The sequence below is a fragment of the Neodiprion fabricii genome, chromosome 5, assembly GCF_021155785.1.
Source record: "Neodiprion fabricii isolate iyNeoFabr1 chromosome 5, iyNeoFabr1.1, whole genome shotgun sequence".
Lineage (NCBI taxonomy): Eukaryota > Metazoa > Arthropoda > Insecta > Hymenoptera > Diprionidae > Neodiprion > Neodiprion fabricii.
This window is the reverse complement of record NC_060243.1, coordinates 22,248,573-22,273,273: the sequence shown is the minus strand read 5'-3', so window position 1 is coordinate 22,273,273 and position 24,701 is coordinate 22,248,573. Positions and strand designations below refer to the sequence as shown.

Here is a 24,701-nt window from a genome sequence, read left to right as displayed (position 1 = left end):
AACAGTGTTTCCCCTCCAGGAGGCAGAGGTACGCAGTTCTGGTACAGTTGACGGGAAGGTGTATGCGGCCTACCTCAATTCCGCTGGCAACTGGTGCGCCATATCGGCAATACTGTTCCTCTTCTCCCTCAGTCAGGTTTTTGCGAGCGGTGGTGACTACTTCCTTTCCACGTGGGTTAACCTGGAAGAAGCAAATGTGAGTCTCATGTCGCGGAATGAAAATACGCGCACTGAGATTAATTTTCGCTTATGTGCTCACTTTTTGTTTCACAGGCAGGGCTCATGGACTGGGATAGCTGGCTGAGCCGCGACATCTGCATATACATATACACCTTTCTGGTCGTCGGGACGGTCGTATTAACTCTTCTCCGGTCATTCTCTTTCTACGGTATGGCGATGCGGGCCTCGAAGCGCCTTCACGATAGGATGTTCCGTGGCATAAGTCGTGCGACGATGCGATTCTTCAATATGAACTCATCCGGTCGGATACTGAACCGTTTCTCGAAAGACATGGGAGCGGTCGATGAACTCCTGCCCACGGCCATGATCGACTGTGTGCAGATCGGATTGGGGCTGATCGGTGTCATTGTTGTCGTCGCAATAGCCAATCCTTGGCTGATGATACCCACCGTCGTTATTGGGTTCATATTTTACCTATTCCGCATAATCTACATGTCCACGAGCCGCAGTGTGAAACGACTAGAGGGTGTCAGTCAGTATCAATGCCGTATTATCATTTAATTGCCTAATTGTCATCGCGCCGTAGTCGTAAAAACTGATCAGCCTCCTTTTTCTCTCCACACGATAAGCTCGGTCCCCGGTCTTCGCCCACCTAAACGCGACGCTCCAGGGACTGACGACGATCCGGGCGTTTCAAGCCGGCGAAACACTCACGGCGGAGTTCGACCACCACCAGGACCTCCACTCCTCTGCCTGGTTCATATTTATAGCCTCGGCTCGTGCCTTCGGCTTCTGGCTGGATATCGTCTGCGTAATATACATAGCTTTGGTCGTCTTCAGCTTCCTCGTGTTACCAGATATGCAGGGTTCGGCGGGCGGTAGCGTCGGCCTGGCCATTACCCAGAGCATCGGTCTCACGGGAATGTTCCAGTGGGGCATGCGGCAGAGCGCCGAGCTCGAAAATCAGATGACATCCGTCGAGCGTATCTGCGAGTACAGGTAAGGCGACCGCGACGCTGGGACTAGTCTCACAACCATGAAATTTCTGATTATATGTATATCATTTGGCTGAATTTCTCTCCTATACTCAGCGTCGTCGACCAGGAACCGCCGTTGGAGAGCACACCGGAAAACAAGCCTGACCCAAAGTGGCCCGCCCACGGGAAGGTCGAGTTCAAGAAGCTCTCGATGCGGTATGGGCCTGAGGAGCCGGATGTACTGAAGGACCTGGATTTCGTCGTCTTGTCGCGGGAAAAAATCGGTATCGTGGGCAGGACGGGCGCAGGAAAGTCCTCCTTGGTTTCGGCGCTCTTTCGATTGGCTTATATAGACGGCGACATAGTAATAGATAGCGTTGAGAGCAGTAAGCTCGGCCTGCACGACCTTCGATCGAAGATAAGCATCATCCCTCAAGAGCCGTTCCTCTTCTCCGGGTCTCTAAGGCGAAACTTGGATCCCTTCGACGAATATCCGGATAGCGCGTTGTGGCAAGCGCTCGAGGAAGTCGAGCTCAAGGAGATGGGTCTCGAATCCAATATCGCGGAGGGCGGCTCGAATCTCAGCGTTGGTCAGCGGCAATTGGTGTGCCTGGCGAGAGCAATCATTCGCAACAACCCCGTACTGATACTCGATGAAGCGACGGCCAACGTCGATCCTCGTACCGACGAGCTTATCCAAAAGACGATTCGCATCAAGTTTGCCAATTGTACAGTACTCACAATCGCTCATCGCCTGAACACGGTAATGGACAGTAACAAAGTTTTGGTCATGGACGCTGGATTTGTTGTGGTAAATACATTGGTTACATTTTTTTATCCTTAATCCTCCAAGGTCGAAAATACAAACTTATAATTGTGGAAAAACTTCTTCTCTTTTCAGGAATACGATCATCCGCACGTGCTGCTGCAAAAGGAGAACGGATACCTCCGCAGCATGGTGGATCAGACGGGTAAATCGATGGCGGACACGCTGACCGTGGTCGCCCAGAAAAACTATGATTCATCATTCGCGTAATCCAGGATTACAATTAGATACTATACATGATCACCGTTTAAATAAATTTTCGACATATGTTATTGTTAACTGTGCTACGCTACGTTCGAGATACATTTCCGAGTATTGGACTAAAGCAAGTTTACTCTGATCCTTAGAAAATGTTTTGTATTATTGGGCCACAGATTAGTCTGCGGATGGTCCCTATCGTCAGCAGTGCACGGGAAGGAGGAAAAGAAAGTGACAGTTATTTACCCAGCTGAGATTTTACAAGTCAGGATAATAAGTTCAATTTTTACTGTACATATCTATACATATATCTGTATATATAGCATGTATAATAGAGTGCTTCGTTTAAGACGACTATTTTTTTTTCCACTCCATAGACGAAATATCATTCTAAACATATAAAAAAAAATTCCCACCAAAGCCTAGCTCTTAATTTTAATTTTAAGTACTCGCTAAATGAATTTGAAATTTTCCCATTTAATTAACACGTAGAAATAATTTTTTTTTTTTGTCAATTATCTATAGCATTGCGAGTTTTCATACTATTTAATTGACCATGGCCGGAAGTTTTAGAGGGATCCTTCCTCTTTAAAAGTTCCTAGAGCTAATTTAGAATTTATGAAGTATCTCGCCAGTAAAAAATTGTAAAGTTGATTTTTGCTAAAAAAATTATGGTTTTTTTCATTTTTCTCCTAAACTACTAACTTTACAGCAAAATTGTAAAGAACCTTTTTTGTAGAGAATTTAATTTCCTACAAAAAAGTTTGATCAGCTGAAACTGTAGAACTGATAGTTTCCAATATAAAATTAAATAATCATAAGAAAACTATAAATATCACTATTTTATCCGCATATTTGACAATTTTTATACCCAAATTGTTATAAATGTAATAAAATAGACGTGATTGTAATGTATCTTAATCTTCAAATGTCTTCGACCGACGATTCTGAGGTCTTCGCCAATTACTGCTACTCTCAACCAGAGAACATAGGTTTGTCCTCCAACTGTTTTATTGACCACTTTTTTGTATTATTTACATTAACATTTAATGATTTTAATATTCTCGATAAGATTTTTCCAATCTAGCTATTTATTGTGATTAATCAATTAAAAAAAAACAGTGAGGCATCGGGGAATCGAACTCAAAACTTTCAATTCTTCCATGTACATCGTATAAAACTCTAAAACTTCCGGCCATGGTCAATTAAATAGTATGAAAACTCGCGATGCTATAGATAATTGACAAAAAAAAATTATTTTTACGTGTTAATTAAATGGGAAAATTTCAAATTCATTTAGCGAGTACTTAAAATTAAAATTAAGAGCTAGGCTTTGGTGGGAATTTTTTTTTATATGTTCAGAGTGATATTTCGTCTATGGAGTGAAAAAAAAATAGTCGTATCAAACGAAGCACCCTAATGTATAATACAGTGTGCATTCGTGCATATTTGCCCTTGCACACGCGTAGCGCATGTAATTTACATAATAATTAATATATGGTGCTACAGACGGACGGAATACGATAAACTCCATCCGACTTAAGTACACGATTTTGTAATTAATTAGGTAGAAAAATAGAACAAATTATTTGTATCAATAAAGGCTACAAACACTACGCATATCATCAAGCCACGTGTGATTAACTCTTGAATCCTGCACGTTGGAGGCACGTATCACGTCAATTGCGAGACATTCGAGCTTGTGAATACTGATCGTTGAATCGGGTTTAAGAGAAACGCTAGTAGTTTCAGAAAAATGCTTTCATATTGTTCAATGATATCCTAGTTTGATAATAATACAATCGTACTTGCATTCTCTTCTTTTGAACCGTCTTCTATACATACACACATACATACCTATACGCACATACTTGTACCTCGACTTACACCATCACTTCGGACAAACTACTAAAACTACACTCGCGTTTTTTGTCTATAACATATATTTCTGTTTTTTTCAAGATGTACTTTACTTGCAAATATTTGTCATAAAATATGCGCGTTATACATGCTGAGCAAATTTTTTATCAGTCAAAACACGCTGTTACATATTACAATTTATAATACTGATGGTAAAGACTACCACATGCGACGATACATAAGTATACGATATATCTGAGATTCGAGTACGCTACTGTGATATTTATTGTCTTAACTGTCGGATAGAATAGATCTTTAATCTGAGGTTCGTTTCCGATAGTTCAATGGTCGACGACGCTTGATTAATAGATAAAAAATATGCCTCAAAAGAGATTAATTTTAGCATAAAAATTAAACTTCTAGTTCGAGTCCCCAAGGATTAGTTTGAGAATAAAAGATGAACTTGTTGCTATTCGACAGTGGCTGTAAAAAATTTTCTCATATCAAAGATTCACTCATCCACAGAGTAGCGCATAATCTGTCCTACGATATATATTTATACATATCACGGTCGATGTGACGCTTGTATTATAATATAAATAATAAAAACTAAATAAATACACAGAAAACCATACGCTATGGGTTTCGGTATAGTATGTACACACACAGTAAACAAATTACGTAGGTTTTTACCGAAAATTAGGAAGAAAAATCTAGACTGAAAGCAGTTGTTTCGCGATGCTTTTCATCACCATGAAACGGGAAGAGTCCGTTAATCTATCTGACAAACTTCCACGATCATCTGGAAAACGGCCAGGTGAAAAATCTGAAACTGATAGAACTTGGCAGTCAAATGAAAAAGTTTTAAAGGAAAAATCGGTACAAAAAAAATTCTGAAAAACAAAACATTTAGACTTTTTTAAATATAAATATATAAACTGGGGAAAACAATCTTTTATTTAGAAAAAGTATATGTTCGCCGGTAAAACATTGAAAATAATTTTATTCCCGGTAGAACTGGAAGTTCAAATTAAATGGGACACGGCAATTTTTCATGCCCATCGTTTCGTTATAAAAGTCTGTAAGTTTTAGATTTTTTTCATCGAGCTGTTTCCGAGATCATCGCAGGAGTTTGTGAGACATTTTCTAAAATTCTAATTTTCGGATTTTAGAATTTCGAACTCGTAAAGATTTGTCGAAATTAGAAAAAGTGATGTTTGACCGAAACCAATACTTTTATTATATCACCAAAGGTCATGAAAAGTAGAAAAGTAAAAAAGATCAAAAAAATTAACGAAATAAAAGCGTTCACGAAGTAATTACGATGCAAGGAATACACTTTACGAACTTTCAGACCATCGAAAGAGTATTCAAGTCGTTCTAAAATTCTGCTGCGCGAGTGAATTTCTTACTGTAACAAAACGTGGAAGTGTTTTTTTTTCAGTTCTTACGTTATTTTCAACTTTAGGAATTTTTTTTCCATGGAAGCCTTGATGAGTCTCTTGTAATGAGAGTCTGTTTATAATATCTAAATATCTATAAAGTGTACACGTATATAATATGTTCACTATACTTGCAAAATATTTGTATGAAAAAATAGTGAAGATTCGTTTACTGAGGTTTGCGCTGATAAGAGGGTGTATGAACGTACACCTCGAATTCCATTATTTTTATTCACCCTTATTAGTGTGGCAATTTGCCGGTCTGCCGAAGTCTCTTCTGATACGTAACAACCGAGTTAAATCCAGGTTATGCGCCTATTCAGAAGCACCAGAAAACTGGCCACACTTAACTCGACAACCACAATCATCCGTCCTCTTATTGCGACACCGTTAGCATAATCCGTAAGAATATTCTACTCCTGTTACGTCACATAAATTATAAACAGTCCGATGAAGAAATAATTACTACATATAATAGCAATATCGAAAATTATGGTAGCGCTGCAACCCTCACGTGAGCATTCCGAATCAAGTGGAGTTACTTCTTATCTCGGTTGTACTCCTTACTAGCGATCCGTGAAATCGTCAATTCAGCCTTGCCATAATCTCCCTGATGCCAGCACGACGTTCTGATGTATCATACAAGCACCTCGAGGCTCTCGCGAGACCTGGTAGTTGTCTGGGCACCGCTCTTCATTTGAACGATCAGCGCGACGGATTGCTGAGTCTTCCGAGCGCCGGGGCGAATGGGCGGCAGGCAGAGGCGCAACCTGTACCAGAACTTGACGAATCCCGTTGTCTCGTCTTTGTCGCACCATCTCAGGGTTTTCACCCGTCCGATGCCGGCCCCTTCCTCGTACACGTGACGCGAAGACGCGAGTTTCGGTGCCGTCAGCGAGATCGGCAGATCTTTCAGCGCAACGACGATTACTCGGTTCAGTGGCAGGTGCAATGAAGCCAGCTGGTAGAAGACGGTTCGTAGGGTCGCGTCGTTCCAGGTGCTTCCCTGCACCGCAGCGGGACTCACGATGACGATCACACGCCTCGCTGTCTTGCTTTTGGGACCGATCTCGAGGGACCCTGGAGAGGACAGGGATATGAGTATACCACAGGGTGTCAAGAACACTGGACTAATTATGCCAATTGCACACGAACTTACAATTCCGGGTAATTTGCGACAGCTCCAGAGACGCACATTTGTAACAATATCTTGACTCCAAAGTTGGTATTATTACACCAATGGCCAGACTCGCGTCCATTTCGTGATAACAGACAAGCGCGTCGCAGTCCTTGCCATCTGTGAAACGGGAGAATTGAAATAACTTCCCTTATTAATTATAGCTTCAGAGGTTGCGCGGTGGTAAGTATAGTTATAATAACGAGTAGTTGGATTTCTGGGTGAAAGTAATTATCATTAGCCACACTATTTTGAGGAGAAAAAAAAACATGGAATTATTTCAAAATATTGTCACCATTTTCTTCTAGCGGTGAGAACCTATCGCGGAAAAACAGGGTGACCGGTAACCAGCATCGGATGTAGAAAGCTCCCAGGGAAAGAGTGCAGATCATGACCAGAGCAACAAGGAGCACAACTTTGCGCCAAGATCCAACCTGCATCCCACGTATTGGCACTTCTGTGAATCAATCGTCGTTAAATTATGTACGTGCGCAGTAAAACAGTTACATGCAACTATAAATGTTCATCGATGCGATTGAGTAACAAGAAATTATTTCCAGTATCAAGATCTGTTTACTCACAATCAATAATAATTCTACGTCTCATAAGTAATTATAATCGTACCTTCCGGTAATACAGATGCCGTTATGACTATAAGCTGGTCGATACTGTTGCTAACTTCGCATTTGTACTCCCCATAATCTTCGGCTCTCACATCCTTGATCACCAAATACGATCCAACGATTTGGTTATTTTCTCTGGAAAAGAAAATTCACACGCGTTTTATTAATTATCATGTCTATCATCATCATCATCATCATCATCATCAGCGTTATCATCATAATCATAATCATCATCGTCATCATCGTCATCATCATCATCATTAATATTAATATCAGAAGTACGGAAATATTGCTGGGTCATTATCACCACGTTGAGAATGAGGTCGATGGGTCCTGATAAAAATTTTGTTGAACCGGTACAATCGCTGTACCTGTAATACTTGAACCGAAGCAAGCTAGGAAATCGTGTAATCCTCGCACTGTAGGCAGTTTTCGCTGATCTGCACCAGCAATGTAACTAGTAAAGGAATCTACGGGTTCATAGAACTGCATATAGGGTGCGGGGCAGAACCTTATTAGACTTATACCGCTTCTACCGCGCATATCACGCGCTTGGCAACCCGTAATCTATTGCAAACGGTCGCAATTGTAGACAAGCTCGTTTTGGCAAATTGCAAATTTAATGTTTATTAATTATTTAAAACCGGCAACGGTTTCAAAGAAGTTATGCGTCTGGAAAACGTCTGGATCGTTGAAAATACTGCCCTGTAAAACAACCAGTGGCCGAGCATAAGACCCTAATCAACGCGGTATGACAATGTACATAACACGACTTTGAAGAGAAATCAATCAGTGGCAAATTCGCTTCGGGGTATACATAGATATACAGGAAAAGTAAGTAGAGCATACTACAAGGTGACGAAGGGCCAATGACCTCCTGATCCTCATCCTCATCTTCCACGGTCATTTGGATTGTTCCGAAAACTGTGCAAGAATTCACGTGTATTTTTTGTAGCTGATTTAGCTCTTGGAATCGATTTGAAATTTTCGAAAGTACCGAATCCCAAACAAAAACTGTCGATGAGTTTGAAGATTAAATTGAGTTTTACGAAATTCTCTCATAAATGTACGTCTACTTCCATGAAAACAAAACGATCCATCGCATGCATTGAGTGATGTTGAAACACGTGCCGTGGCAATTCTTTTTTCTTTTTCGTCCTTTTTTTTTATGCGAGTCAATTTATACCCCAACAAGAACCCGTTGCGTAAACCATAGAACACATATACTGAACGCAACAACGAGTAGCTCCGTGGACCGTGAAAACCACCGGCAAGTGCACGGCGGTAGATCGCTCTGACGAAATCCATTTTTCTACGTCACTAAAAATTTGTATAATCCGACCAGTCTGTTTTGTTCCTCTTTGCCTTGTTCTATGCGGAGTTTTTCGGTATATACGCCGGCCCGGAGCTACAATGTTTTTTTTGAGGTAAAAATTAAAGACGAAAAACTCACCTGGTAATTTTGTGCTGGTAAATTCTCCCGTCAGTTGGTATCGTCACATTGCAGAAGCTCCTGGACCACAGAACGGAGTTCCTGACGTCGGGAAGATGGGTATGTCCAACGTAGGCCTCACAAAATAGCCGTGTAGGAACGCCGAGCGGAGCGAACTGAGTCCTGGGTTGATGAGTGATCAAAGGTTCCCCGGTGTAGGGGGTATCCTCGTCTGGAATAAAACAACAAATTATGCCTCACGATGATTATGCTATGATTCAATAACCGAAACGTCTGTACCGCAGACCACAACCTGTTACAATTTTTATTTTATACACCCACATACTTTTCTTTTCAATGAATGACGCCTCGAAAGAGAGAGATTCTTTGTGCCTTACGATGCACTCGGGTTATAGATACCCGTGTAAAGAGTCTCTGTGGATGATAATGGTGGGTTAATAGCTGACGTACGATTTCTCGGAAAGGAACAGATATTTGGCTTGGTCATCGTCGTCGTCAACGTCGTTGTCGGAGACGGGTATAAGGCTGGGTCTACCTATACCTATAATGCTCTGCAGACCCGCACCTTTTTCTTCTTCTCGGGTAGCGAGAGAGTGATCTCTGTTCTCCGTCAGGAGGATGGGCACTCCTCGCTTCCATATCAGGTTAACACGGAGTTCCAATAACGCATAGATATACCGGTATCCATCCGGTAGGTCAACGATGACGAGTATAAACTCGATAACTTTGATATTATAACATTCTTTGCATATCTTCTGTTATCTACTTTGTATTCTCCAGTGTGGAAACTACATAATATCGCCGAAACGCCTGCGAGTTAAACACCCGCGTTGCACGGCAGCCACGCCGAAATCCTGGTTAAAGGAGTATTGCAGGTTCAACAAAATACAACTGACAATGAGATTGAAGTCTGATACTTTCAGGATCTTAATATTTTATTAGTACCTACTTATCCAATATCCTACTATAAAATATCATTCAGATATTCGCGCGAAGCATTTTTACTTTGCTTTTCCTCCTAAAGTCTTTTTAAAGCTATCTCAACAATGTAAAATATGGTCACATTAATATTTTGGTTTTTACTACTGTAAATTTGCGATTTTTATTAATCTCATATAGATTAATTAAACAGTCCGGAAGACTGGGCTGAGTTGGTATGTTACAACTTGCATGTCATTTGAATATCAACTGCAAAGGTAACTTCTGTTTATTATATTAATTTTTCCCCAAAAAATCAGATCCGAGCGATTTTGTACAATTTTTTGGGTCAACACTGTTATATTACTAACTCGCCTCATGTGTTAGTTACTGAAAAAGTACTCGGTGATAATTTTGATCAAGGCAAACCCAGATGTAAAATTTAAAAACGGAAAGTGTGAAATTGTAAAATACAGTCATGTATCTAGTATTTTTTTTTTTTTTTTATATTTATAAAAATTTGGTCATTTTGTGGTAATTCTACTTTTGTCTCCCCCCCAAAAAACTGTCCTGGATCCGCGCCTGGGTAGGCGAGACGTTAATACCAACCTACCTATAACTATGGTGAATAACTTGCAGCGGGTTATCGCCCGCTTTGGACAATATATTGTTACGCTTTCCACGTAGTAGAAAGAGGTGTACTCCCACAATTATTATATGCTCAGCAGACCCGTACCACGTGTGTACTTCGATAAGGCATGGCGTAACGCTGACGGGTATATTCTCGGTAAGACTGAAGAGATAAGAAACTCTTGTCGCGGTTGCGCGAAGCCGATGGTTTAATTATTCAAATGGCAATTCGCATTGTAACGTTAAGCCGGTTCGGACGGTATCGATGATGGGTGGAAATTGTACACTGATTTAAAAATATTTTCCCCAACGATCAATGATTGTAAATACGTACGTGTATATTCGAATTTCGATACAAGAAGAATACGACGATGAGAGGGCATGCTACCTCATCACGCAATGTGCGGAGTTTCGCTTCGCCGGAAACAGCACAAGCATGAGTACGAAAATAAAAATCTTACGGTCACGCAAAATAATCAACGACAGTATGAAGTTACCGTCTGGACTTCGGTCAGAATCTATAGAGTCTCTGATGGATATTATTTGTAAACAATACTATGTTGGAGCTGGTCGTCTCAACCGTTTTTCAAGGACGAATCAGTGTCGCAGAGCCCTGGGTTGATATTTTTCCTTCGTGTTTCGGTTCACCGATGGCTCAAGACAAGTAAGAACGGAAACAATTTACAAGTTATGAAATACGGTAGAAAAAAATTCCAATTTCGTGTTTCCAGCGAAGACGAGTATGGCGGCTATATAAGTATAAATAAGTAGATCGATTTACCTATGACTTTGAGAGCGATTTCCTCATTGATGGTGGTAGTGTCGTTTAGTGCCAGGCAGGAATAACTTCCCGCATCCGATTGTCGGAGATTCTTGGTGTATATGGTCTGGTTCTTGCTCTCCGGGTAGAGGATGAAGTGACTATCGTCACCTTTCCAGGGGTAAGGTATGTTGCCTTTGTACCTAAAAAAGAAGAAGCGTGTTACTATCCAGGGAGAGGTGCAGGATCGATTTGCTGTACATTTGAACCGGGCAAAAAACTCTACAGTTTGCGATATTATAGATGGGTATATAAAAGAACCTAGGGCTGAAGACGAGCTAATTACGTAATAACTTACGTAAAACTGCTCAAGGGGGAGGGTTGTTTACGATAGAAATTAGTGAAACTTGATTCGTTGAATACACTATCGAAACGCTAGAAGACCATCCAAAACCTGGTGTTGTTATTACCAAAACAAAATTTCCAGTTTCCAACAAGTCTTATCAGTCAAAGCTTGATTGGCTACGAATTAAAAAAATGTCGAAGCTAATATATTTTTTCCGCTTGCCAGTCCAAACGTCCAGAATACACTTATAATCTTTCCATTACATTTTATATATACACACAAACATCATAATGTGTGCGTGGGAACGCATAGAGGTTAATTTTATTCTCGGTAAAACGATCTCGTACGTGAAATCGGCAGCGTGGTGTGGACAGCGTCACGCGCACGTAAGCCTCGGACGACTATATAGCGATGGAGGATAATATGCCTAGTAATACACTTCGTTCACGGTTGTAACTTCTACCGGGAACTGGCAAGAGACAAATGATTAGATAATGATCCCCGCAGGTCGCATGCAGCGATCGCAAAATTGATTCATGGAATCAAATGAATTTTTTTTCTCTGCGCACAATGTTCCTATTACCCTCTCTGCCGTGTAAGATTAATTCGCTGTTCGACTATTCGCTCGAGGGGAAGAAAATATATTTTCAAACCTGCGTGAAGCATAGGTGTAGGTATACGATCAACGATTCTTTCCTATATACGATCAACGATAAGATGCAAAATAAAATTCGCCAGATGCATTTCGATACCAGAAATTATGAAGCTGTGCTTCGAAATTATTCGAAACACGATTAAAGTTACCTCGCATACTGAATCATAATGTGTATAGAAATAATTAACCTTGCTGTCGCTGACAATAAGTCGCGAGGGCGGCAGTTGGTTATGTCAAAGGATCAAGCTAAAGTGTTGGAATGACGCATGTTCGGGGTAAAACCTTAGTTGGATTCTCCGAAATTATGTTGGGAAATGTTCCGTGATACACGATATTGCAATATCATATACATTGAAAATATAAAGACTCGTGTCTACAATTTTGCGCACCAAACTCTGGTACTATAATGCCATATACGCTATTCTTAAGTGTTTGCGGAGTATAATTGTATAATTTTATATTCATTACAGTAAAGTGTTTTTTCGAACGATTCTTCGAATCGCTCTGCGTGTTCTTATTCATTATATCCAGCCATGTATCTTCGTCTCGATGTATGTAGATATTTTCCGTCGATTAATTGATACGTGGAATTGAAGAGTGACCTGCGATGATAATGACCATGGCGATGACAAAATGAGAAAATGACAAAATAAATTTGGGAAACACGCTACTAGCTCAAATGGGGTGTTGTCTCGAGGTATTTCATTACAGAGACGGATTTGTTCAATCGTCGTTACATCATCGGATTTCGCTGTAGGTATATGAATCGTCTGGCCTAAATAAAGTCCCACAGGAGTTGGTATCGTATCGAATGATGTTTATTAACGAATGACAGACTTTTACATTTCTTTACATTTTGTGTTTCATTATCAACTGGCGCCGGTTGGCGTCGGCCAAAGAAAGTTAGTTATTTAGAGAGGGCGTCTCAATACACATATGTGTGTCTAGCTTCTCTATCGGATCTCAGTGTAAATATTTTGCATTCAGGTTACAACAGTAATGTCTATACTTCCGGAACTTTCGAAAAGTATAATGAAATAGGGGCAGTTTTCATCTCTCTCGAGACTGCAAATTCGAATCCTAAGAAGTGCAAAATTAGGAACCTTCTGAGATTTTTCAATCAAAGACCACATCGTTTCTTCATTGTCATGATTATATCTACAGAGCTGTGGGACATCTTGTCGCAGGCAGGCGGTGAACAGCTTGAGAAATCTTTGTGTTTCGCCGCATCGGTCGTCGTTGCAGCGCAGGCGGTAGTTCTCGGCGAGTTCCAACAGGTTTGTTAACTCAGTCAGTCATTCAGTCAGTCAACCCACCCCGTCATTTTGACCTATCTACCTACCTACCTTGGCTGGAAAAGCAAGAGAGGTGCGGTATTATACCTGTAGCGAGACCTGTACCTGATGGTTTAAAAGAAGAAAAAAAAATACCTGTAGCGAGCTTGTATATGTACCCAACAGTTTCAAGAACGAGGGATGGTCTGCCGGACGACTTAATCTTTTGTTTCCCACACTTCGAGGGTCAGGGTCCTACCCTTCCCTTTCCTTCCCTTCCCTCCCCTTCCCTCACAGCCAATATAAATACTCAGAGTCCCGGCTATCTTTTCATCGCTTCTTTTCTCTTGGACTCTTTTCGTTAGTTCGTCGTTCCTACGGGACCATTTATGGATACCAACAACCAGGATGTTCTGCACGGGCGCGAGGATAAAGAGCGGTAGGTTGCATACCTACTGCCTACATGTATACACACGTTTAGAAAATCCGATACCGCCATATCTGCCGCCCTGCGAGGAACTCTTCGCATATATAAGGCATTCATCCGGAGGAATGGGGCGCGGACCCAATAGCTGGGCCTGTTTGTCGAAGTAGCGGGAGACTCGACTAGCCCCGTACCTGTCCGCTATATTCTCCATTCTTTTCTACTGCAATTCGAACGACCCGCCACGACGACGGTGGCGTGGACGTGGTTCCGGGAAAAAAACTGACACCCCCTACCCACCCTGCCGCCAAGAAGAAGAAGAAAATGAAGAAGAAGAAGCACGGTCTTTCAGGTGTATGGTATACAAGTATATAACATAATGTGAGCGAACATCTCGAAAAAGAGATTCCTCGGGTTTGTTCTCTTTCACTCAGCTTATACCTATCACCTCCTTTTCTTTTTGTTCACTTTGCTTCGTCTCTCGTTCAGTTTCTTGTTTCGATTTCTTCGTTTCTTTTTTCGACCCACCGTCGGTGCTGCCGACGGTTGTTCGCGATTCAACGCTACCGCAGGCAGATCAAATTATAGTTCCTTCGTTATTCGTCCTGCATATTGGGCAGACTAGAGGAACTCTTGCAAATTGAGTAGAATGTATACATAGGAAAGCTTGTAAGAGGCTTAGGGGTAGTTATTGTTACGACAGATGAATTCCTCGAAGACCGATTGGGATTTGATCCTTTTTTAAATTCCGATGAAGATGATCAAAGCAACTCTTCCAATTCCGCTTTCATTGTAATCGTCAAATTAAAGTTAGCATCGTGTACCGCATGTCGCTTCATCCAACATTATCACCATCGTCGGTCCAAGTCATAGTTTAAACGTTATTTTCTTAGAGTGAAGCAAATAGACTGCAGTATTTCCTGTGCACGTAGCAGTTGTCGGAACTCGATACGTCGTCTGCATGCTTGATATTCATGTACCTACATACAAGTATAACACAGACATTGTGTACTGTAAGCATGCGTGACACGTATGTATGTATGCATGTATGTACATACGACGACAAATTGCTACATCGATTGCATCGTATATCCACAGTATAACATATCGCACACTGTCATGGTACTGCGAGCTCATTGTTAGAGGCTACACGGAAGCAGAGAAATTCTTAAACCAACTATTTAGATTTTGTTGGAGTCTGTTTGCTTCAAACAAGTATCCCTTATTTGTTCCAAATACGATGACTATAATTCAACAATTTCGATTTAGTTAGTGTGACAAAATGAGCTGATCAAACTAATTTCTTGATTCAGCAAAAGCCTTTCTTATCGCGATTGGGTGAAGCGTGAATTCGACCGAATCTTTTGATGTGTTTCCATCATTGAGTCCGCTAAATATTATTTCATTTCAAATTTATGTACTGGTTCTCCAAGTCGCATGTTTTTTGACAGAAACAATTAGGTACTTCAAATGAAATAAGTACACGAATCTAGCCAACGAAAAATTTACATCGATTGAATACCATACTTTGTTGATGTAACCGGAGCTTGTGTGCGGCGCAACTGGTTGGATCTGTTGCACTAATTTGTCATGTGGTGAAAGAAAGAACACATGCTTTGAAATAAGTAGAGAATATATTATTCATAGTAAACATCGGTATACTGGTACTAGAAACAGCTACTAGGCGGTGAACTTTTTCGCTATAGAAGTAGCTTCCGAAATAGTTATAAAAGCAGGCAGCCTGCTAAGAAGTCAAATATGGATGACGTGAGAAGAATTTATAATTGGATCTGTTATAAAAAAGAGAGCATAATACCAAGTTTGTCGTTAACAAAATTGATATTGGCTACAAATAATCAAAACCTATTGACACACGTGCAACTTATATTTCAACGTATACAACAATACGTTTTCGGATTTTACCCATTAAATATCGAGTAAACCCCACAAAGCTTCGAATCAACAGAAATATAAAAGATATCATTCAAAGAATTCGTTTTGAGTGAAATATTCTAATGTTCATAATTTCCTATCTCAATTTCGTAAAATGCATGCCATTTCCTAATTTCTACGTCTAATGAAAATGTACTGGAGATTGTTTTTGTCCAGAAATGTATATAGAATGGGGCTATCAAGCCATTTTTCGCGGTTGAGATAGCGTACTTCGATATTTGGATACATACACACGACAACGTGGAAATCGAGTAAGACACTCCCTTACGGGCTTGATTCAATTCGATATCGAGTTGTCCCAAGTAGATCGTACGACAAAAGTATTTTGTTGAATCAAGTGAATAAGATGTTCGCCGCATTTGACTACAGCATTTAATTGTGAGTCAGACAAATATCACTTGACACAACTAATCCTTTCCCGCGGTGCATACTTGAATGTTCTTACGTTCGAACGCGTCACGTGCATGTAGAAATTTTTTTCTACCATTAGTCGCTGTATACGCAAAATTGTGAAGGAAGAATTTCGGTCGTACAAAGGCTGTATAGCAGCGGCACGAGTATACAAGTTGTGTTTCCAGCCGGGAATATCAGCTCTCGATTCCCCTTCGTCGGGACCCCTGCAGCGAGACGACAAGGGAAAGGAAGGGACAGAGTGAGGAGGGGTGCTGGTGTTACCATGACAATGGTGGAACGAACGATCGTTGGAAATGGGTACATACCTGCAAGTAAGGGGATGTTCCGTGAAGTGAAGCCTATACACTGCAGGGGTGGCCGCCTAAATATTATCCACATACAAAGCCCTACTGCGTGTAGTCGTCTGTGGATAAAGTGTATTGTTGTCCAGTCAATACGCGGCAGAAGCTGAAGAGGGACTTAATCTTCCGTCAAACCGTATAGAGTTGAAATCCGAGCGTAAAATAAGCAAAAGCTTTATAGGTATATCTATTATACCAATACCTATATAAAATTTATGCAAGTAGGTGTGTGAAAGTTGTGCAGTTTCAAATCTTTTTAACTACCCTCAATCATTGTTTCACCGAAATGTATACCCGCCAATTATAAAAAATACGAATAATATTAAACTTCAACAATGAGAACTGTTGAGCATTTACTCTCTCTACCACCCAATATCACGTTATAAATTGACCTTCGGTAGATTAATTTATCATAGCCTGGATCCGCTCTTGAAGATCATGTCTCTTATACGTTTTGTACACGGTGTTTGCAATTCTTTTACACCATGTTATCCGTTCTTTCGCCGCCACCGCCGGACACAAATTTACCATCAAGTATCCACGCGTGTAGAATCAATGTGGGATATACAAGTTACACATGTATAAGACAGTGTCCTGTGCTGTATACATGTGTTTGTAGCACAAGTTTATAAGGTAGGAGGCTGGACGAGAAAAGGCACACCCTGCTCTCTTCAAACCGACATACTTTTTCTCTTTCTCAGCTATGTGAACTCGTGTATGTATATATGTACGTACACCGGACCCAGGGGCCTGCATACACGGATATATGTCGTCGTCTATTCTACTCGGGGAATCGCTTGCTGATTGGTTCCGAGAACGGGACAAGAGAAATAATTTTTTCCACCGCGCATCACGACACATGCAGGAATGATGGATGGGTGAACGGTCGCATAACCAGTAGACGAGAAGCATGTTCGTCACCATTATACAGTATTCTTCACGATTCGTGTATACGTAGGTATAACACGAGCATCCATGATATATGCAGCAGTTATTCGGGGGCGATTTCACCAAGTTCGCCCGCATTGAGGGAGTGGCCTGGTCGATTTCGACGTTCACGTATATATCTTCAAATATCGAAGTCCACCCATCTGAAACGCGAAAAAGGGCTCACAGCCGCAACTCTAAACAAAAACACTCCAATACATTTTCATTTCACGCAGAAATAAATAAACGGCACGGATTCTGCGAAATCGCAATTGTAAATGTCCACGTTTGAAATACGTGGTCTTGGATGTTTGGAGGTATATACACGACATGTCCAAATCGACTAGAACACCCCCTTAATACATAATCGACAAGCAAGTAGACGTCCGTTACGATACACATACAAACGTTACATATGCATATATACATTCTATATCCCTCTGCGTATCCGCCGCCGCCGCTTCGTTCCATTAGTCACGCGGCATTTCCCGAGAATCTTATTTTCCACGAACTACCGCCACACAGAGAACAACTTATACATTTTTCTTCTTCGCGAGGAAAAAGTAACGTGACCTCTGTGCTGTTTTTCTCAACTTTCTTTCTATTTTCTTCATCATCATCTCAAGATTAATTCCGATTCGTGTATAGAAACCATTAAGCTGTGTGCGCGTGTGTGTTATTTATTTTTTTCAATTTTAATTACGAATCAGCTTCGCGTAGGGTATAATTTAATAAGGTGCACGAGTTACACCTATAGGTTTGTTGATCTATACGGCCCTTAACCCTATGAGTCATGGTGGTAAGTATTCTTACCATCTATTTTACATCCATTTTTTTGTAAATTTGGGGAACCTTTCAACACGTTTCGTTTCGGTTATTTTTTTGTTATTTATGATAGTGTACTGATAGGTTTTTAATACTCGAGAGTAATTGTTGCGATATAATGTAAATTATTTTTGTTGCAAATAAAGTAATTGAAAAAATCGTGAAAATTGAAGGAATAATTCATTTCCCCGAAAATTACACGATTCACATAAATTATAAGTTTTTGCGGTCGATGGTTACGGGTCTGAAATCGGATTTAAAAAATTTCAGATGGCGAATCCAATCAGCGACCCCGAAAACCCCTGCATAAAGTTTTTTGACTGTATTCGATGAAATTTGAAATTTTCGTCCGCCATACTGGATCCACCACCTTGAATTTTTTAAATCTGATTTTAGATTTGTAATCAGTAACACGAAAAACCACAGAATACTATCTTGTTACAAAAGTTAACTCAGCACAATAACGTGTATCTCAAGAGGTAAACGGATCGGTGAACATTACGATTATTCAACGAATCCCCAAGTTGCGTGGATCGGTGTTATACTTGAATTTACTTCAGATGGGCAGCTGTACCTGCGTTTAACGGTCGGCCGAGGAAAAGGCACGAGGAGAACAAAGGCGACTGGTATTAACCCGTGCCGCGCTTACCGTGAAACACTCTCCAGGATGTGAGGATAAAGAGTACGAAGAGTGGGAGTCGCGAGAAGTGAGCGAACCCTGAGAGCCTACACCGTAAACTCTCCCTCGCCGTTTCGTGCTCGCCATACATGTGCAGGCAGAGTTATACGGTTATGCCTCGCCGACATTCGCACGTCATTTCAGTGTGTAGTGGATGCAGGTTCTGCGAAAACGATTACCACATACATGCACGAACTGCATTAGGTACACCAGCCGTCTGCCGTGGTTCCAGTTTTCGGATATACTATACCTACCTACTCAATGATGATGGGCGAAAAGAGCGTATTTACAGGTATGTTTAAAATTAGGCTGTACATCATACCAATGAAGATGCTTATATAATAAGCATGTGACAATGAGTATCGTATGCGGTAATCTAACCATCTCTTATATCGTACATACTCTTTTCGGAATGAGGGCAATTCAAGGAAGATAAAACTGCGATTCTCCTTTCGATAGGTAAAAAGTATATAAAAATATCCAGTGTATAACATGTTATGGGGTGCATATAATACATGCCCACCGCACAGGCAAGATAGGTATGCAATAAAGAGGACCAATATGTATAGCAGTGTGTTGAGATACACGACGCTGGAGGCGCGGACGGACCAATTTGCATAGCGAGGAGGAAATTGACTAGGTGAGAGAGACCGACCTCTTTCTCTCTCTCACTCTCACTCACTCTGTCACTTACCAACTTTTCTGATGGTATACAAATAGAGATGGGAAATTAATACGTACCGTCCCGGGTGAAACGGTTGCAGAAGTGTTTTTAAGAAGGTGTACCTATGCCGAGCTCTTGGCTTTTTCAAAAGCCTTGCTTTGCTGGTGCACTGTACGTTGTAGCGAAAGGTGTTACGAGTCGAGTCGAATCGCGGTGTGAGAACGAACGGGGTACCTGTATTGACCACGTAAAACACAGGAAATGACGTCCCGTTCTTATATCCGGTAAAACAATTTTACAACGACCACCTGTTCCATACTGTATTCCGCCTGCGGCAGCTGTCGATGCCAGCGTGTCGAACACAGCGGACGTCCTCCTCTCGATCGACCGTGTATTCTCGGATTTCTAATCATTTGACACGGTAATAGAATGTGACAATGACACGTGACCTACTGGATTCTAGTACGTTGCTTACATTGATTTATTCAACACACACTTTTGTCTTTTAGGCAGTAACGTTAGCCGCTTTCAACGAATTTTCATCAGACCGAAGTCCTTAACGCTATTGTAATGATGCACCTTTAGGATTACCTGAAATTTGGCAAACCGTTAACACAGCATCAACAAAATCAAATTCTGCAAATTCAACTTCTGCAGTTCCTCTAAAGGTACGATATAATAATTCTTCGTTTCAATGCTTCGATACGTTAACGTTCCTAACTTGAACCTCGTGAATTTCCGATAATTAACCTCGATCCTTTCAACCGTTAACGTCTGCCGTCCTACGTACACGTTTCGTATCCAACTCGTAGGTTGACCATCAAACGACGTTGCTTCTGATACAAGCTATAAGGGCGGCACGTCGGCAGCGGAGACTTGGCAAAAACTTGCCGAGCAGCGCCCTGACGTGCCGGTGCCACTCGACTCTCTCCTCCGTCGTGTCTCCCCTCCCCATTATCCCATATACGTATGGGTGTATCAAGATTCTGGTCTGGGTTCGGATTCAAGGTGTATATACGTACGTACGTAGTATCTGGGTATAAGGATGGGCATTTCAGTAGTTGAACTGCACAGGAGGTGATACGCTTCCTGGTATAATTATTGCAGGTATGGATGCAGTTGTCGCGGAAAAGCAGTACCTGCTTATGATGTTCATCGTCGCAAGAGATAACGAGTAATAAAAGCGTCGAGTATGCGAGTGACGGAGAAATTTTTCCTATTAAAACCGTTGCACTCTTCGTATGGTCCAGAAATTTTGAAGATATTGTTACAAAGGGTGAAATCACCCGTTTTTTCCCCTTTTTAATGATCTAGTAGTCTTCATAGATAAAAGACGTTTATAAACCTCTTATGTCTTTCAAAAGAAGAAGGTTGCTGCGTCAACCTACATTATTGTAAAAACAGTCTATCTCGAGACTTTAAAAGGAGAGCTTCGTCACAAAATAAATCCTTTTCCTCTTTTAATTTTCCGCTTCGTAACAATATATACGAACAAACCGGAGGGGATACCAACGGTCTGCGGGTATTAGACGGATGCGATAATTGTAGACGAGCTTGCGCATTCGGAGGGAATTGCTCTTTTTTCTCGTAATATTCGTGCATGTACGTGCAGAGCCCCCGAAGGTTGCCCGTTGCACCGTCGTCCACGAAAGTATAGGGCTTGCAGTGACGGTGAGGGGCAACGCGCAATAAGACGAGCCGAAGGGCCGAAGGATAATAAGTAGTTGGCGAGAAACGGGAACCGACCGTGCCGACGATAGCGAGCAGCGATGGATCATCGGAGTCGAGGACTCTCGAGAATGAGAGGTCCTACCGAAGCCAGCGGCACGAGGAGAGTCGAGAATATCAGGGTCATTATAATACCACTACAAGGTATCGCGCGGGCATATTGAGATATATGTGTATATATATATATATACACCCTTCTTATACTATACTTAAAGTTGTTGTATTATGCGGAGGGAAAAACGCGCGGCCAATACCGTCGGTGAGCCAATTCGGTCGTGTTATTATGTTTACCGGGAATTCGTTGTCGATATCATGATCGTTTCATAAAGTTTCATGAACAAGGTGTATCATACATGAGCGTGCTAGTCGCGGCACCGCGAGCAAATAACGGGGAAACCGTATCCGCTGCCGCTGTCTTGGGTACATCTTTCTTCATCATTCGTATTGCCATACGATACTATAAGTATGTGCGCACAAATAACTCTCGAGTATAATAATGCATCTAATTATACAGATGACCGCGCGGTCACTCGACGTGAAACGGAACAGTGTTAGGCAGGATTCGACGCGGCATGGCAACACGGAGTTGTTCTACCACGTCTATAATTTTATAGATTCTTCACGACGAAAGTAAATTTTTGTAGCGTGTGTCCGATCGGCTGTAAAGCACGCGGGATTGTATCCAATATGGATTATGATTCACGTTTCATATTCGGCACGGAAATCCTTTCAGTTGCCTCGCGTCATCACTGCATTCCGCCGAAAAATTTGCACACATAAGAAATCCCAAGGGATTGCTGAAAAATCGTCGCTTACGATGCGGAAGCAGACAATTTCACCGCATATAAGTAACGCTTTTTTTTTTTTAACGTCCGTCGAGAAGTTGAAGATAGTGCTTAGGCTCGGGCAAGTATGGGTGTAAGATACGCGTCCGCCTAATGATATTTTCTACGAATTTGCGTGCGCGTATACCTACCCACATACCTGCCTACCTACCTACCTACCCGGACTTTCGACTTCGACAACGACGATGGAAATAAAACACTTCTCCTTTACGCCTAGACACTCAAAATTGGTGAGGTAAATATAGGTAGACGCATGTGCACATTGCCGAGAGGAACCGATAGCTTGGGAAAATCGCGACGGGACGAAATCTATCCCGCGTTTGGTATCATGTATGTAAATATCTAAGTATGCATGTATGCACAATAATAGTCGTTAATGCCTTTCTCTGTTCGGCTACTTTGTTTTCGGTTCGAAACAAAATGCGACTTCGATTCTATACGAACTATGAGACAATGACTCCCGATCTTTCACGTCGGCTGCATCGCCAGTCATTGTCACATGATTCTTATAGAATCGAACCTGCATTTTGATTCGGACCGAAAACAAATCAGCCGGAAGGTTAAGGCTTTTATGCAATTTAGTGTACATTCATAGTTTCATACGTAGATACTCACGTGACGAGCTCAGCGAGTAGATATCCTTGATGTTGCGTCAGATTGCAAGGCACGACGTGCAAATACCTGTTTATTATACATATATACACATACTAACGGCAAATCGTGACTCACAATGTTATAACGAGAAAGCGAAAGCGGCAAGATTCTGCGACAGCTGCGGTTGACTGCAGGGAGCGGCGATTGCAGGAAAGACCGTTTCGCTGAAAAGGTGACAGCGAGGAGAGACGAGACGAGACGAAAAGAAAAGAAAAGAAAAGAGGGTAAAGAAACCCTCCTCCACTCACCATTCTATGCTCCTGTACCCTCTTAGGCAGCAGTGTATGGCTTTGAAGGCTCCAAGTTTCGCATATTCGACGTGCACGACTTCCTTCGTAAATCCAAGTCCCACCGGGAGTCCCTCAAAGTTGTTAACCGAACAATAGTCCATCAGCACTACGTCCCTGCTCTCTTCAGCCAAGGCCCATGATGTCCAGGCTGAGACGGTGATGCAGATCGCGATTAACACGTGGGACGACGTTTCCCGCATCTTTAACGAGGCTCGATCGATGCAGGCACTGTATCTCTCTCTCTTTCTCTCCCTTTCGATCGCACACCTTCACTATCCAACGCGCAAACACAGAGTATCGAGAATTTTATTATATTCCCTCGGAAGTTTACATTTTCAGAATTTCACCCACGTAGATGGCCGGTCGGCATTAGACAGGTCGTACGGGATATCCTTTTATTTTTCTTATCCTTTTCGGACACGCGGTGTTGATACGGGGTTATAATTTGTGTACACACAGAGCCGGGCGGTTGGTTCAACTACTTACCGCTTCGCGTCTAATTGGTAAGACAGTCGGCAAGATTTAATCTCGGTCCTTCCCACGCCCCGTGCACGCGTAAAGGGAGACCGGCCGCTTTATTTATTCTTTTTCGCCGTTGTGCACTCGGGGAAGAAGAAGGGACGTGACCACCTTGATGTATGCCTAACGACGACGGATACGCTGGATACACATCGGTTTCTATGCACGTATCGCCGCTTACTCGTCCGCTATTTGTCGTTAAACACACCGCGCCGAGTTGCAAACACAGACAACGGACGGAACTGTAACCTGCACTGCTTCGCTGAGTACAGAACCGATCCCCTCTCACTTCCGCGTAACGATGCGACGTTGGAAATACGTTATTTTGGGACGATTACAATTTTTCCGTGAAAAGCTCGAGAAAGTTTCACTCAATACCGCGAAATCGTCGGCAAAGAAATCTGCATCTCTGTCACGTATTATTTGCCGTTAATTATATTCGCACAACGGAGGAACGCGATTGGCCACCGACGTCAAGCAACCTCTCAAGTTAAAGCTTGTTAGCCGGCTCGTCTCTACGACTCGGACCGACAGCGACCCTCACACTTCGAAAGTCGGCGATGTACTGCCGGCTTAGCACGGCAGGGATATTCGCACTGACTGCGCGGCGCGTCGTCGTTCCAACGAAACGTCAGACCAAAGCGACGATCTCCACGCCTTAACCCCGCCCCGTTCGGGTTCGCCTTCCGTCCCAAAGAGGTCTGGCTCTCGCGGGCCGCGTTTTGTCGTACGATAGACAATAGCGTAAGATCGTTGCTGAGTATGTATCGTATTTATGAAGCTCGCTGGTTGTGGCGATGGGAAAACTGTTGCACACTGCAAGTGAGGATCAGTAACTCATATATCCACTTTTGGTTTTCGTTGGAAAATGAAAAATTGAAGTTACCTACACCGCAGATCCCGCGAAACCGGCCTGTCGAGGGAAAATTATATACAGCAAGACGCACTGTATCTCGAACTTCAGACTTGCGTGATCTCCACGTAAAATACGTAATGGCACGGCAGTCACTGTAATTTCATCATCCGGGAAGTGAAGCTTAAATTATTATCTACCTATGTACCTACATCCGAGGTGCAAGACACCCGCACACATAGCTGCAGTATTTTTTCATCCTACCA

At 42.0% G+C, this 24,701-nt stretch overlaps 2 protein-coding genes and 1 long non-coding RNA gene across 7 annotated transcripts in view; 1 reads left to right on the top strand and 2 right to left on the bottom strand.

Annotated features, from left to right (window-relative positions):
- Positions 1 to 397, bottom strand: part of LOC124182791 — a 1,291-nt gene extending 894 nt beyond the window's left edge. Inside the window, exons 1-2 of the long non-coding RNA XR_006870858.1 lie at positions 260 to 397; positions 74 to 181 (exon numbers count right to left, since the gene is read on the bottom strand). This is a non-coding gene — a long non-coding RNA (uncharacterized LOC124182791). The remainder of the gene's footprint in view (positions 1 to 73; positions 182 to 259) is intronic.
- The window catches only part of LOC124182786 (probable multidrug resistance-associated protein lethal(2)03659), an 18,501-nt gene extending 13,599 nt beyond the window's left edge, over positions 1 to 4,902 (top strand). For all 3 annotated transcript variants that reach the window (XM_046570483.1, XM_046570481.1, XM_046570482.1), the window contains 5 exons: positions 20 to 196; positions 274 to 712; positions 810 to 1,179; positions 1,272 to 1,968; positions 2,059 to 4,902. In XM_046570483.1, coding sequence (XP_046426439.1) covers positions 20 to 196; positions 274 to 712; positions 810 to 1,179; positions 1,272 to 1,968; positions 2,059 to 2,193 — 1,818 coding nt within the window. In that variant the 3' untranslated portion in view covers positions 2,194 to 4,902. The remainder of the gene's footprint in view (positions 1 to 19; positions 197 to 273; positions 713 to 809; positions 1,180 to 1,271; positions 1,969 to 2,058) is intronic.
- On the bottom strand, positions 2,697 to 24,701 carry LOC124182790 (single Ig IL-1-related receptor-like). Of its 3 annotated transcripts, none has more exons than XM_046570497.1 (8): positions 24,644 to 24,701; positions 23,022 to 23,335; positions 11,066 to 11,247; positions 8,737 to 8,947; positions 7,285 to 7,418; positions 6,956 to 7,117; positions 6,643 to 6,780; positions 2,697 to 6,563 (listed from the first exon to the last, which is right to left on the bottom strand). In XM_046570497.1, exons 2-8 carry the CDS (start codon positions 23,261 to 23,263, stop codon positions 6,121 to 6,123), a joined length of 1,512 nt encoding a protein of 503 aa, XP_046426453.1. In that variant the 5' UTR covers positions 23,264 to 23,335; positions 24,644 to 24,701; the 3' UTR covers positions 2,697 to 6,120. The 3 variants fall into 3 exon arrangements, with proteins under 3 accessions (XP_046426453.1, XP_046426452.1, XP_046426451.1); XM_046570496.1 differs by lacking the exon at positions 24,644 to 24,701 and adding an exon at positions 23,550 to 24,341; XM_046570495.1 differs by lacking the exon at positions 24,644 to 24,701 and having other exon boundaries at positions 23,022 to 24,340.